The sequence below is a fragment of the Rutilus rutilus genome (assembly GCF_951802725.1).
Source record: "Rutilus rutilus genome assembly, chromosome: 4".
Lineage (NCBI taxonomy): Eukaryota > Metazoa > Chordata > Actinopteri > Cypriniformes > Leuciscidae > Rutilus > Rutilus rutilus.
Genome location: NC_140212.1, coordinates 2,919,705 through 2,932,231, shown reverse-complemented (window position 1 = coordinate 2,932,231; position 12,527 = coordinate 2,919,705). Strand labels below are relative to the sequence as shown.

At 40.1% G+C, this 12,527-nt stretch overlaps 1 protein-coding gene across 33 annotated transcripts in view; it reads right to left on the bottom strand.

Annotated features, from left to right (window-relative positions):
* The window catches only part of plekha5 (pleckstrin homology domain containing, family A member 5), a 167,133-nt gene that overhangs the window by 30,874 nt on the left and 123,732 nt on the right, over positions 1 to 12,527 (bottom strand). For 17 of the 33 annotated variants that reach the window (XM_084407201.1, XM_084407208.1, XM_084407209.1 and 14 more), the window contains 4 exons: positions 11,550 to 11,582; positions 9,911 to 10,011; positions 8,412 to 8,527; positions 3,506 to 4,432 (listed from right to left, as the gene is read on the bottom strand). In XM_084407201.1, coding sequence (XP_084263327.1) covers positions 3,506 to 4,432; positions 8,412 to 8,527; positions 9,911 to 10,011; positions 11,550 to 11,582 — 1,177 coding nt within the window. The remainder of the gene's footprint in view (positions 1 to 3,505; positions 4,433 to 8,411; positions 8,528 to 9,910; positions 10,012 to 11,549; positions 11,583 to 12,527) is intronic. The other 16 variants (XM_084407223.1, XM_084407229.1, XM_084407230.1 and 13 more) reach the window with 1 other exon arrangement.

Genomic DNA, 12,527 nt, shown 5'->3' with positions numbered 1-12,527 from the left:
TGCCTACACTTAACAACTGCCTTACTAACTATAATTAGGAGTTTTTTGAGGAACAAGTCGTAGTTAACAGTTAGTTAATAGTGAGAATTGGACCCTAATCTAAAGTGTAATCACTGACAAAATTAACAGTGATGCTGCACATCGGCTCAAAGCACTTTATTAAAATAATTCATCTAAAATAAAATGATTTTGCTTACAAATGTGATTGAATTTGTGTCTGCTGCAATCAATTGCATCCTGAATCTTGCGTGTTGGTTACGTTAAACTAAATAACCTAAAATCTAGTTAGCTGCATTACAAAAATAAATAAATAAACCGATCGCAGCATGAGATCACTCAATCTGCTGAGAGTTTGGAAAGAAAGTTCGTGATTGGACGAGACGTGCATATCCAAACCGTCAAAAATAAGCCTGACGGCAGCCTAAACAAGCATTGCGATGTGTGCACAAGTTGCAAAATATATTAAAGAGAGCAGAGACACGCTTCACCAATGCCTTTTGATAATGAGCATGAATCAGCATCTTAAATAACGCGAACACGCGCCGCTGTCCTCCCTCCTCGCTCGCTTCCCTGTTCCTGTTCCTCTTCCTGCGCTGACAGCAACTCTGATCCACTTTGAGACAAATTTTCGTGGTGCTTGAGCATAAAGCTCCATGACTTATTCATCTGAGGAGAGGAGGACGAGACAAGCGAAGCAAACACGCGTCGACTGCACGGCTGAACGGAGGACGGCACCTGACATCAGTAGCGGCTCCCACATAACCAGCTTCACCCTTCTCAGCTCGGGCCGGCGGAGGAGACCGGGCGGAGGTAAAAATATCTGTTCGCTCACGATAAAGAGCTCACGGAGGAACACTGCCTGCAGACGCTGGAGTGTGTTGTGTCAGGGGACTGAGAGTGGGAGAAGAAACACTGCGTTCTGAGAGAGACAGAATGATGCATGAATCCGGTGTGTTTGTCCAGTTTCTGACAGAGAGACGGAGGCTACAAAAACACAACTATATATGCACTCACACAGTATTTTGTGAGTTTGTAAAGTGCATATTGTACAGCTAGTAAAGCATGTATTGTGTAGTTCGTAATGTGTTTAGTTTGGGAAACATACATAACTATGCACATTACAAACTACACAATGCACACTTAAACTACCAAATACTCCTTGTACAAAATAAACATTATGAAATACAAAATAGTTAGTTTACAAATAAAACATATTACAACCTACAAAAAAAAATAACCTAAACATTATGCATTACACTTTGAAAACTACAAAATGCTCAATATTAAATTTTTTTAATTTATTTTACTGTTCTTTGAGGTTCACTTGTGTTAATAAAGTTTTTTTGCCCAAAAAAAAAAAAAAATGAAAGAAAAAAATGTGTGTGTGTGTGTGTTGTGTAAAACCAAGCGTGCCGCACAAGCCCTGAAAAGTGAAGCCAAAACGTCTCGATCGCCCCCCGGTGACTGGTCCTAGTATAGGTCATAAGCCCCGCCTCCCCATGTTATTCAACGGGACGTGAGACCAACTAAACAATTAAATTACACTTCAAATATCTTTTTTCCAAAGCTGGTTTCTTTCATTTGCTGTCGTTTTTTATCACGCTGATGTAAGTTCAAGTGTCTGTTTCAAAAATAAGTTGGTTTTTAGTTAGTTACGTGATGCGGTGGTGTAACGTCATGATTGACAGCTGTGATTGACAGGTTCTCGAGCGAAGTAGTCACTGAAGCACCAACGGACATTTTTTCGGGATCTTCGGAGGACTGAGGAGATTGTATTTACTTTATTTTAACAAGCCTCTTGTCGTACTGCAATACATTTTTAAAAAAGTGTGCAGAATCCACTCTCCCTGAGTGCATTCTGCGAGAGTGAGGGCGGAGCGTTGATTTCGCGGCTTTACTTCCTGCTCACTACTGCGCAGGTCTGGTCCCGAGATCGCTACTGCACAGGTCTGGTCCCGAGATCGCTACTGCGCAGACTCAAGTTCCAATATGTCAGCGCCATATCAGGACTCTGGCGGCTTCAGTTCTCACCAATGGAAGAGAGCGAAGGGGCGTCGTCCATCTTTTTTTACAGTCTATGTGTAAAACCAAGTATTTTCAGTATTTTTGTATTTTCAACCTTCATTCTGAGCCGCTGTCTGAAATCATAGATTTTTAAGGGTCGGCTACTTTAACGGCCACTGTTCTGATTGGCTAACATCATTGCATAGGAAACAATATCAACGCCCGCTCACTATTGCACGCGAAGTAAGTGTTTTGAAAATATTATCCATATAAAACCATCATTGTCAGACAAAGCATTATGAAATCATTTACGGTTTTTCAACAAAAGATCTCTCATTACACTGTGCCTCGTTTACAAAGATAAAATGTTTCGAACAAACATAATCCTCAGACGGAATATGGGACGACATTAAAATAAACCATTCACTTGTTTCTGACACTGGGATCCTTCAGAAGTCTATACAGTGACGCGGTTTAAATTAGACGCGTTAAAGTGAACGCTCTTTCACTCTTCCATTTGTCGGCAGACTCAGAAACTGAAGGCGCATCTGTATACTTTATAGTGTAGACAGCATATATTCGTGCACTTGATAACGTGTTTAGTGTTGTATTTTGTACAAAAAAATATATATAGTGCAAACTACACTACAATGTGTGTAGCATTTAAAACGTGTTTGGTTTGAATAGTGTGCATTGTGTAGTTTACAGTGAAGCCAAATGCTCAACTGTGGCGAGTAACGCTGTCAAATCACTAGCTCATTTAGCAGCTTACTTATTATGTTTACTCCCTTTGCTGGGGAAGTTCGTGTAAGCCAAATCTGCACAGAATATTAAATAATAAATATATATACAAAATAAGCTGTAACGTAGTTAATCTGGTTTATTTCTTCTTCTTTTTTTTGGGGCTAGTAGAAATTCTGAATGGCCGGTAACTTAAACATTTAGTAGCCAAAATCAAGCGTAGTGTCAGTTCTGGCAGGTCACGTGACTCTCAGCTGATCCACATCTACCTATAGGAATACGACGCCTATCACCGTATAGATATATAAGCTCCTTCAGTGTTATCAGCAGCTGTTGCGTTTCTCTGGAGCGATTACCCTCCTCCCTCCCCAGCTCCTCCTCTCGTCAGTCAGGATCTGGCATTCTGATTCCCCTTGAATCAGAATAAATTCTCGAATTATGTTGTACTTTAAAATCTTGAATTAAATATATTTGCAAACATTCATGTTGGTTCTGTTCTGTTTCCCCTAAGAGGGGTTATTGCTGCTCTCCCTGCTCTTATCCATGCTAGGCTGCAGGGTGTTCTCGCCCAGAACAGAACCATACCGCCAATCCAAACTGTATGCTAATTGTCAATCGTATTTGACGGAAGTGATCCTGACAGAATTGGCCGGTGAGTGAAAAAGTCAATTTTAAACCTTGTGTATATTTAATATTTAAATAAAATAAAATAAATCTATATTTGATATTGAAATGAGAGCTCTAACACGTGCGTCCTCACCTCCTGGTGTCATCGTCCGGGGCCCGTGTGCGGTGCGTCCGGACCCACTGCTCCAGCTGCTGCATGGAGCTGGTTCTGCTCAGAGATCTCTCGGGTTCTGCCGGCTGTGGCGGGACCGGCGTCCTCAGGGGCATCGTGTTGCTCATGTCTCCGGGGCTTCGGTCTCCTCCTCGTTCCCCGGAACCGTTGACCTGGGACGGCATGTACTGTCCGGATCCGGATCCGGATCCCGCGCTCTGGATCTGCCTGGAGGACGAGACGGCCGCAGCGATGGCCGCCGCTTGAGCCGGCTGGAGTTTGATGCTGTTGATCTTCGTGAGCGGTCGCTCCACTGCGCCCTCTTTCTGGAAACCGTATTTCTCGCCCTCCCGAGGGGGTGGGACGGGTTTCTCCGGGTCTTTATGCTTCTCTCCTTCCCTCGGGAGCGTGAGAGAATACCTTCCATCTTTCTGTAGGATCTTCTCGCCGTCTTTTGGTGGCGCGTCCCTCTGAAGCGTGTACTTATCTCCGTCCTTGTGCAGTGTGTACTTCTGCCCGTCTTTCTGGAGTAGGTACTTCTCTCCGTCTTTGTGGACGGCGAATTTGTCTCCGTCTTTCTGGAGGACGTATTTCTCCACGTCTTTCTGCAACATGTAGCGGTCGCCGTCCTTCTGCAGAGCGAGTCTCTGAGCCTCTTTGTGCAGAGCGTAGTTGTCGGTGTCTCTCTGGAGGGTGTATCGCTCTCCGTCTTTCTGCACGCTAGCCCTGCTCTCTTTGTCTTTTTGGATGCAGGGCTGCTTGTCCACGGGTTTCTGCTTCTTCTCCTCCTGGCGGTGAGTCTCGCGGTTTCTCTCATTGTTTTGGATCTCGGGTCGGGTCAGGACTCGGTGATTCAGCATGTTGTTCATCTCCTGAGGGCTGCGTGGGTCAACCTTTACCTTCTCAAGCCTGCAGATGAGAGAGAAAGAGTGAGAGTGTGTGTGAGAGAGAGAGCGAGAGAGACAGAGAGAGAGAGAGAGAGAGAGAGAGAGAGAGAGAGAGAGAGTCAGAACATTCATGCTTCTTTGGATATTACCTTTCATGTAGTGTGTAATATACAGTCGCTGTCTGTGAATGTAAAAGGTCTGGCAAAGTTTCAAAGATCAAAGTGCAGATAAATGGAGTTATTGTCTCCAAATGAAAGAACTGATTCTGAACTGAAACGAGTCGTCAGTAATTCCACTCTTACTTCCTTGCTGGAACCTACGTAGTTTTGTTTCTGACGCACTGTAAGTAGTCGACCAATCACAACGGCATTGTATGTTATAAGAAAATGAAAGTGTTTTATGACCTTGGATGCATGTAAACCTGTTGTAGGAGACTCCAAAACAAAACTAAGATCCTTTAAAATAGCATAATAGGGCCACTTTAAAGGTACACTGTGTAGGAATTTCTCCCATCTAGCGGTTGCAAGTACGGTATCTGATCTCCTTGTCCGTTTCAGCTGGTTTCAGTCATGTGACGCTGGCTCTGAACGAAAACGCGTTGAGGTAGGCTAATGCTTTTTGTCCCTCTCTGCTATTATAGTTTTTCAAGATGGCGGAACAACATGGAAGCCTCCTTGGACTTACCCGTCCAATGTAAATAAAGATAAGAAATTTTTCGCAGTCAGATCATTGGCAGAGGTAATTTTACACCAATGAGGACATATTTATGAATAAAGACATTGATTTTAGCTAATAAAATACTTAAAAAACTACACAGTGTACCTTTAAAAGAAAAAGACAGAACAAGCAATTAAACTGCTCTAAATGCACAATATATGAGCACCGATAACCAAGTAAATCTTTACTAGGTCGGTCACTTGACTAAACAAATTTATTCAAATTGCCAAAAAAGCCCCAAATTAAGATAATTTATGCTAGAGTTGTTGCATAAGCGTGTTTGAAGGGTTGCTGATATGATATTGTGGTCTTGTATGGTTTGTAAAGCACACTTCTGCTATCTTTGCCTCTTTTATCATCCGCCACGTGAACATCTTAAGTGTGATCAATTAGTAAGGAACAGAATGCCTCTCCTTCCCTTTCCTTACCTTAAGTTTAATACTTAGGGAGCAGTAATTACACATTAAAAGCAACGGTCTGGTGGATCTAACCCTTTGTTTTACATCTAGTTTCTGTGCCCATCACAAAAACCTCCACTGTAATGTCTACGCCAAGAAGCTTTCACAAAGATTATGCCTTAAGACTGTGTAATACAGAGCAACACTCCAACGAAACAAAGTCACACACTATTTGACCAAACATGCGTTTCCATTAATAAACGCCACTTTACTTCTATGAAAGGTGCACAGTTCATCACAGCTGTGATCCAATTGCCAAAAAGCCATTTTAGTAAAAATCAAAAAAGCAAATGTTTAAGTCTGAGAGATTTCTTTTGCATCTGTGATTGTGCTAAAAGCTGCACTGAAACAAAGTCTCAAAAACATCCATTGCACTCAGAAATCTGTGAAAATCTGTGCTTGTGAGACTCTCTCGGGAGAGAAGAGGCTCTTGTCTAGAAACTCGACAGCTTTCCTCAAAAAGATACGACAAAAGCGCTGTGATAAAGAGTGCTAAGAGCAAAGACGAAACGCTGAAGTGACTGAGGCAGGTCAACAAAGACAAGTCAACAATATAAAAAGTTCAAGATAAATAGAGAAAAAAATAAGTCTACAAAGCCATGGTGCAATGTTTTGGATTTTTGTGGCTCAATGTGGACCAATGTTTCCCATTTATAACGTCTTTAAGCCATTTTGTTAGTCTGGAAATCCAGACCCAAATCTGAAAGATTAAGGGTCTGGCCAGGGCTCCAGACTAACTTTTTTCACCTCCGTCCTGGAACCGTCCTGAAAAACAATTTGAACCGTCCTAAAGTGAATGTCAACTGTCCCAAAATAAACATGTTGTTTCTGTACTTTGTTATTATCATCTATAGTTGTTAGTTGTTAATAGTCACATAATAAAAACACCATTAAAATGTTTATGATATATATTATTATATTTATCTAGCTCCATTCAAAGTAGTTATCTGTAAACAGGTAAAAAACAGATTTAATAAAAAATATCAGGAGTTAAATGCTTTTTTTTTTTTTACATATACGAAAATTAAGAGAAAAATACATAGAGCTCAAAACGTTTTTGAGTTGGTTTAGTTGGTTGGATTAAAAAATAAATAAATACTGGTGACTACATATCTCAAAAATATCATAATTCTTTATTCTTTCAAGCAGCAGCAGCAGACATATTTATCTGTATGAATTAAATATAATGAATCCTTATTAAAGCTATTAACGAGCAGTGAATGCTTTTCTCTTTTTCTTTTGTTGCTTGATCATTATTAAGGACACAGACCGCATTAGGTTTATTACCCACTGTCACTTTAAGACATCGGATCATGTCCAATGCACTGATGCACATCCAATACACTCAAAACTGTTTAAGACATAACCAACATAGTTTACGTGAATACTCTCCAAAACGGACATTTCGACATAATGTTGTGTGTATTTGTCCATTCGGACATGAAAGAGAGCTCAATTCAGTAGGCCTACTCACGCGCTGTATAGGTGTGTATGTGCATCAGCACGTTACAGTACAAATGTGCGCATCTACCACAAACGCAGGACATCAGTTCTGACTGGATCGCTTCGCAAATCGTCACTATCTAACATTTTTGTCTAGTTTTTATTCGTTGACGAAAATGTCAATAGATTTTCGTCATAGTTTTTGTCATTCAAAACTAGTTTTTATTTAGTTATCGTCTCGTTTTCGTCTGTGAAAATAAGCCATGTGATAGATGTACCACGAAACAAGTATCCGGGTGAGTAGCCGGCCAGTGATAGTAACTATAGTAACAGCATGAGAAGACGCGCTCCGTTGTAGTCAGCGCTTGGTCGGTTAATTTTGGCCTTTTCTAAGTTACCTTAATAGGCTAGTAATAAATGAACACACATACAAAAATGTCTTTCGTCCTGTAGGCGTCCAGGAGAATATTTCCGTTTGTCCTAAACACATTTTCTATCGTCCCCAGGACGATAGGACGCCGTTAGTCTCGAGCCCTGGGTCTGGCGTCGACTAATGAAAATCGTCCAGCTCGAGGGGCGGCACCAAGCATGCATTTGAAAATCTCACTGCACGCAATTGGATAACACTACGACCAACCACAACAAGCCCCATACGCTTAGCTACCAGCGGAGCTAACTGGTAGATTAGACTCTTGCCGTATCCGGTCGGCAAAACAGCAAAAACACCCGTCTTGCGAAGGAACGATTCGAGCGCCATCTTCTGTTCCTCTTTTAGATAAAAGGCCAAGTCTAACTCGTTCATTGTAGCGGCCAAAGCCGTTTCAAACAACTGGTGTTCATCCATAGCCATCTTGCAATGTTTACTAATGACTTCGACGTCGTCATCTCGTCTCTGGCCCGCCCAAATCAGATACACCGATGTGATTGGTGCAGCTCGGCTACTAGGGCGTAGTTAATGAGCGTCATTACTCATTGCCAGAGTGACTCGCTGAGCAAATTCAACTTGTGCTCTCGCGAGAACTCTGGATTTCCAGGATACCATTTCATAATGATTGTACTTAAAAACTGGACTTTCTGACATTCAAAATGTTCTGAATCAAACTCATTTAAGTGTTCTCTCATTAAACCTGATGATAAGAGTACTTATTAACATTTTGACATGATTACTGATCATAAAGAAGATATTTTTATTTCATGATTATTTTTAAATGATTAACTACATTGCTTTATTATTATTTGTATTCAATTTTATTGTTGCTTTTTGTACTTATTCTTAACCTGGAAAAACAAACAAAACAAATAGCTGTAAATGTCAATGAAGTAGTACACCATGGATGTGTTCTTTCTGATTGGATCAGTGAGAACCAAAGCATGTTTTCTTACCTTCTGATTGGCTCGGTGTGGACCATTGCCGCGTCCGTCATAACCTTCATCCAGGACTCCATATCTTTGGCTGTGTCGGTGCTGAAATAGTATGTGCGCATGTTTGGATGCGTCGCCTAGTTGTGAGAAACCAACAGAGCAACCTGGAGAAAAAAAAAGAGCAGACAATGAATGTTAATAAACAACTGCCTTGTGTCCTATATGATGTCAGTGGCACAAAATGCAATAATGCTGGAGAAGTCTTTCTGAAGTGAGCAGATCTTCGTCAGGAGGGTTTGAGTTGACAGACCCCCATCGTTCAGAGCCTCTCAGGAGTGTGTCTGACTGCTCCACTCTGACAGCTTTTGTCTGGATACTCCAACTCGTCTTTCACAACAGTTTATAGACGCTTAAAAGAATGAAGCGCTGAGTGCTTTGGAATAGTTAACAAGAACAAGTGAGACCCTAGTGAGATGCCTCAATCTACATAGGCAGCGTCCTCCTAAAGCAGACAAAAATTACATTTCAATTAGATGCACTCTTAAAAATAAAGGTTCTTTATTGGCATCAATGGTTCTATAAAGAACCTTTAACATCCATGGAATCTTTACATTCCAAAAAAAGGTTCTTTTAGAGTTTTTTAAATATTCTTCACAATTAAAAATAAAAATAAAAACACTTTTGGAACTATTTTAAAGAGTGCATCCAATATTTTATTTGGAAAATCTTTGATAATATCACTTATGATTAGAGATGCACTGATGTTTCGGCCGCCGATATTTATAGCGATATCGGCTATAGCATGAAAAAGGCCAAACAAACCAATATTATTAATTAACTGCATGAAGCATGAATGGGTTGTATAATTTTAGTGGGGGAAAAGCAGTCAATCTTTCTCAAAATTCATACTTGTGTATGTATATATAAAGCAACAGTACTGGAATTATTTGTTAATGAGTTCATTAAAGAAATATGCAATGTTCTATTATAATAAGTCAAATATGACTTAGTATTTGATCGCAAAATTAACCTCTGAAGATTGTCTTATAATGGATCCAATCCATGATCATCCTGGTATTTAATGTGCACTTTTTCTTTTTGGAATTTTCAGTGTGAACAAATTACTAGCACTATTTATACTACAAAAAGGCATAGAATAGTGCATACGTATGCAAATTGGGAGGCACCTATAGTTAAGATAATGAACAGATTTAGGCGTTCCTGGTTAATGCGGTGAGGTTTGTTAATGTGTCATTGTGCGGACTCAATACTCACCGTATTAGCGAAGCTACATCCGTTAAACATGCTGACGCTCGAGTTCATGAAGCCTCACAGAGAACAAGCCGCACCATTGTGAGAGAGAGAGAGAATAAGAGAGAATCAACATGAAAATATCTGCACTAATCGGCAAATGACTCCACTGAGAATAAAACTCAAGTGTTTCATCTTTTCTTCACCGGTTCATCACATTAACATATGTGTTCAATACATGTTTGTAGGATTCTGAATATGTCTCTGACCTTGAAGGCGTATTTCCTGCTTATGTGGTCGTCCACGGACAGCATGGAAATGTGGAAGCTGGGCAGGAGGATACTTCCCAAGATTCCTTCTTCTTTCTCATCTGAAGACACAAAGAGAGAGACGTAGTGAACATTAGCGTATATTAGACGTCAGCCAGGGAACAGCTGAAGCCCTGACTGAGTGTTTATTTCGGCAGGGCTGTTGGTAAACAGACAGTCTAGCGGGGCTGATGGGAAAACTGCAGGGCTGTGTGCATTCGAGCATGTCAATGGGGTTGCGATTGTTCTCGACTGTGAACTCTATCGTTTTGATTGCAGACTGCAACGAATCTGTCAAGAGTTGCTTGCCGACGGAGTCAATTCAGAGTGACAGATGTGTTAACAGTTACTGTTATCGTAATAATGCAGAAAACAGCACGTTCCCATCACCAGCTTCCATAAGCGCAAGACTTTTCACGGCCATTATGCCCTTTATTATTTCCAACCATCACATGAAACTTGCAAAGCTCGTCATTTTGTCATCTGTAAGGTCACTTAAAGAAGTAACGGCATGCATAAAGTCGAATAAATTTCAGATCAAATGCAATTGTTAATGATATTGCTGTTATACAACAGTTCAATAAACCAGAAGTTAATACTGAACAACTTACAACCAACTAAGTTGTTGAAATTAATACTTTAATTACTTGAAAATAAAAATACTTCCAAATACTTCCAAAAAGTCAAAGAAAATACTTCCAAAATACTTCCAAAAGTCAAAAGAAAAACTACCATAGCACATCTCCATGAATGCGTTTCAACGAGTGAATCAGTGTGTTTGAATGAATCTGCTGAATGAATGATTCAACGAATCACTCAAAAGACACTTGTTTCGTTCCTGAATGAATCGAATGGGTTGAGTGAGGAATTCAATGATTGACTCTAAAATTCTATTTGTTTCCAAATGAATTCGTGTTTTTGAAGGAATCGATTGAGCAAATGAATAACTCACTCATAAAGACAGTCAACAACCTATATATACTTCCTATATTAACTGTTGCATAATTAGCGTTAGGCGGATGTTTGGATCCCTAACCCGAAATATGGGCAATTTAATGATGCTTCACCACCATGTGCTGCTAACGTCTTTTAAAAGTTACATGGAGCAAGTTTTTGCATCCATAAGTGTGTTCTGGAAACATCCCACACGCTGTGAGCGGCTCAGATCCGTGAGGCGGTGTTCAGAACTCCTGTGTGTTGTTGTTACTGAAGGAAACCCGCCGGCGGCTCACAGCAGACACCGCGCTGAAACACTGACAGCAGCGAGACGAACAAACAAACACAAACCAACACAGAGAGATTCTCAATTCTCTTGTCAAGATCAGACTCAGCGTGGCAGCTTCAGGGAAACCACATACTGATACAAAAAAAATAACAAATAAATCAAAGCCTAGAGTAAGTTCAGAGCCGGATATTAGAAATACACAGCTCTAACAATTCTGCTCAAAATCTCATCCAAAGCATAATTCCACAAACAATTCCACATATTTTATTACAGAAATTGAACCGCAGTCATTAGGATTAGAGTTGAAAAGAACAATTTTGGTTCCTTAAAGGGATAGTTCACCCAAAAGAGAAAGTTCTATCATTGTATACTCACCATCAAGTCTATACAAGCATGAAGTTCTTTCTTCTGTTGAGCATAAATGAAGATATTATTTTTTGAAAGAAGTCTCTTTTGTTTACCAAGGCTGCATTTATTTGATTAAAAAGATTCAGTAAAAACAGGGAAATATTACAATTTAAAGGGGTGGTATAATGCCCTTTTCACAAGATGTAAAATAAGTCTCTGATGTCCCCAGAGTGTGTATGTGAAGTTTTAGCTCAAAATACCCCACAGATATTTTTATATAGCATGTTAAAGTTGTCACTTTTTGAGGGTGAGCAAAAACACATCGTTTTTGTGTCTGTTCCTTTAAATGCAAATGAGCTGCTGCTCCCGGCACAGGGGGCGGAGCTTAAAGAGCTTGTGTCATTTTACCTCACACAGACATGCACTGAAAATGTCTAAAACTTTTAGCCTTTTTTGTTCAAACCGGAGTCAGAAAGATGGAGAGACTCAAGAAGAAGTGACAACATGTAGAAGCAATAGAACATTTCTGAATGGGTAGTTGATGAATTTATGTAGCTTATGTGTAGTTATCTTCTAGTCATTGATTAGCATATTCTGTCTTGATAATCTATAAATCGTGTTCAGGGGGCGGGGTTTATGTAAATTTTAGGGTTAGTGATGTCACTAACCCGGGAGGAATGTTGTGTAGTCTCTACCAGCCGTTTGTTGTAGTCCTTAAAAAGCGATTTCTTTAAAAGCAAATATCTCCCTTTGCTTTGAACTTTGAGTGTTGTAACTTTGCAGATGTTGTTTATGCTCAAACAGCAACATTACACACTAACTAAATTTAGAAAAGTGAAATCATATTCAACCACCCCTTTAAAATAGCTTTTTTTATTTTTTTATGTGAATAGAATTCTAAGTGAAAATAAAAGTAAATAAAAATCTGTAGAGACTCCATGTGTGATTAGGTATCACATGCCTTACATAATATGGGGGTTTTACCTTGGCAACAGACCCCAAACC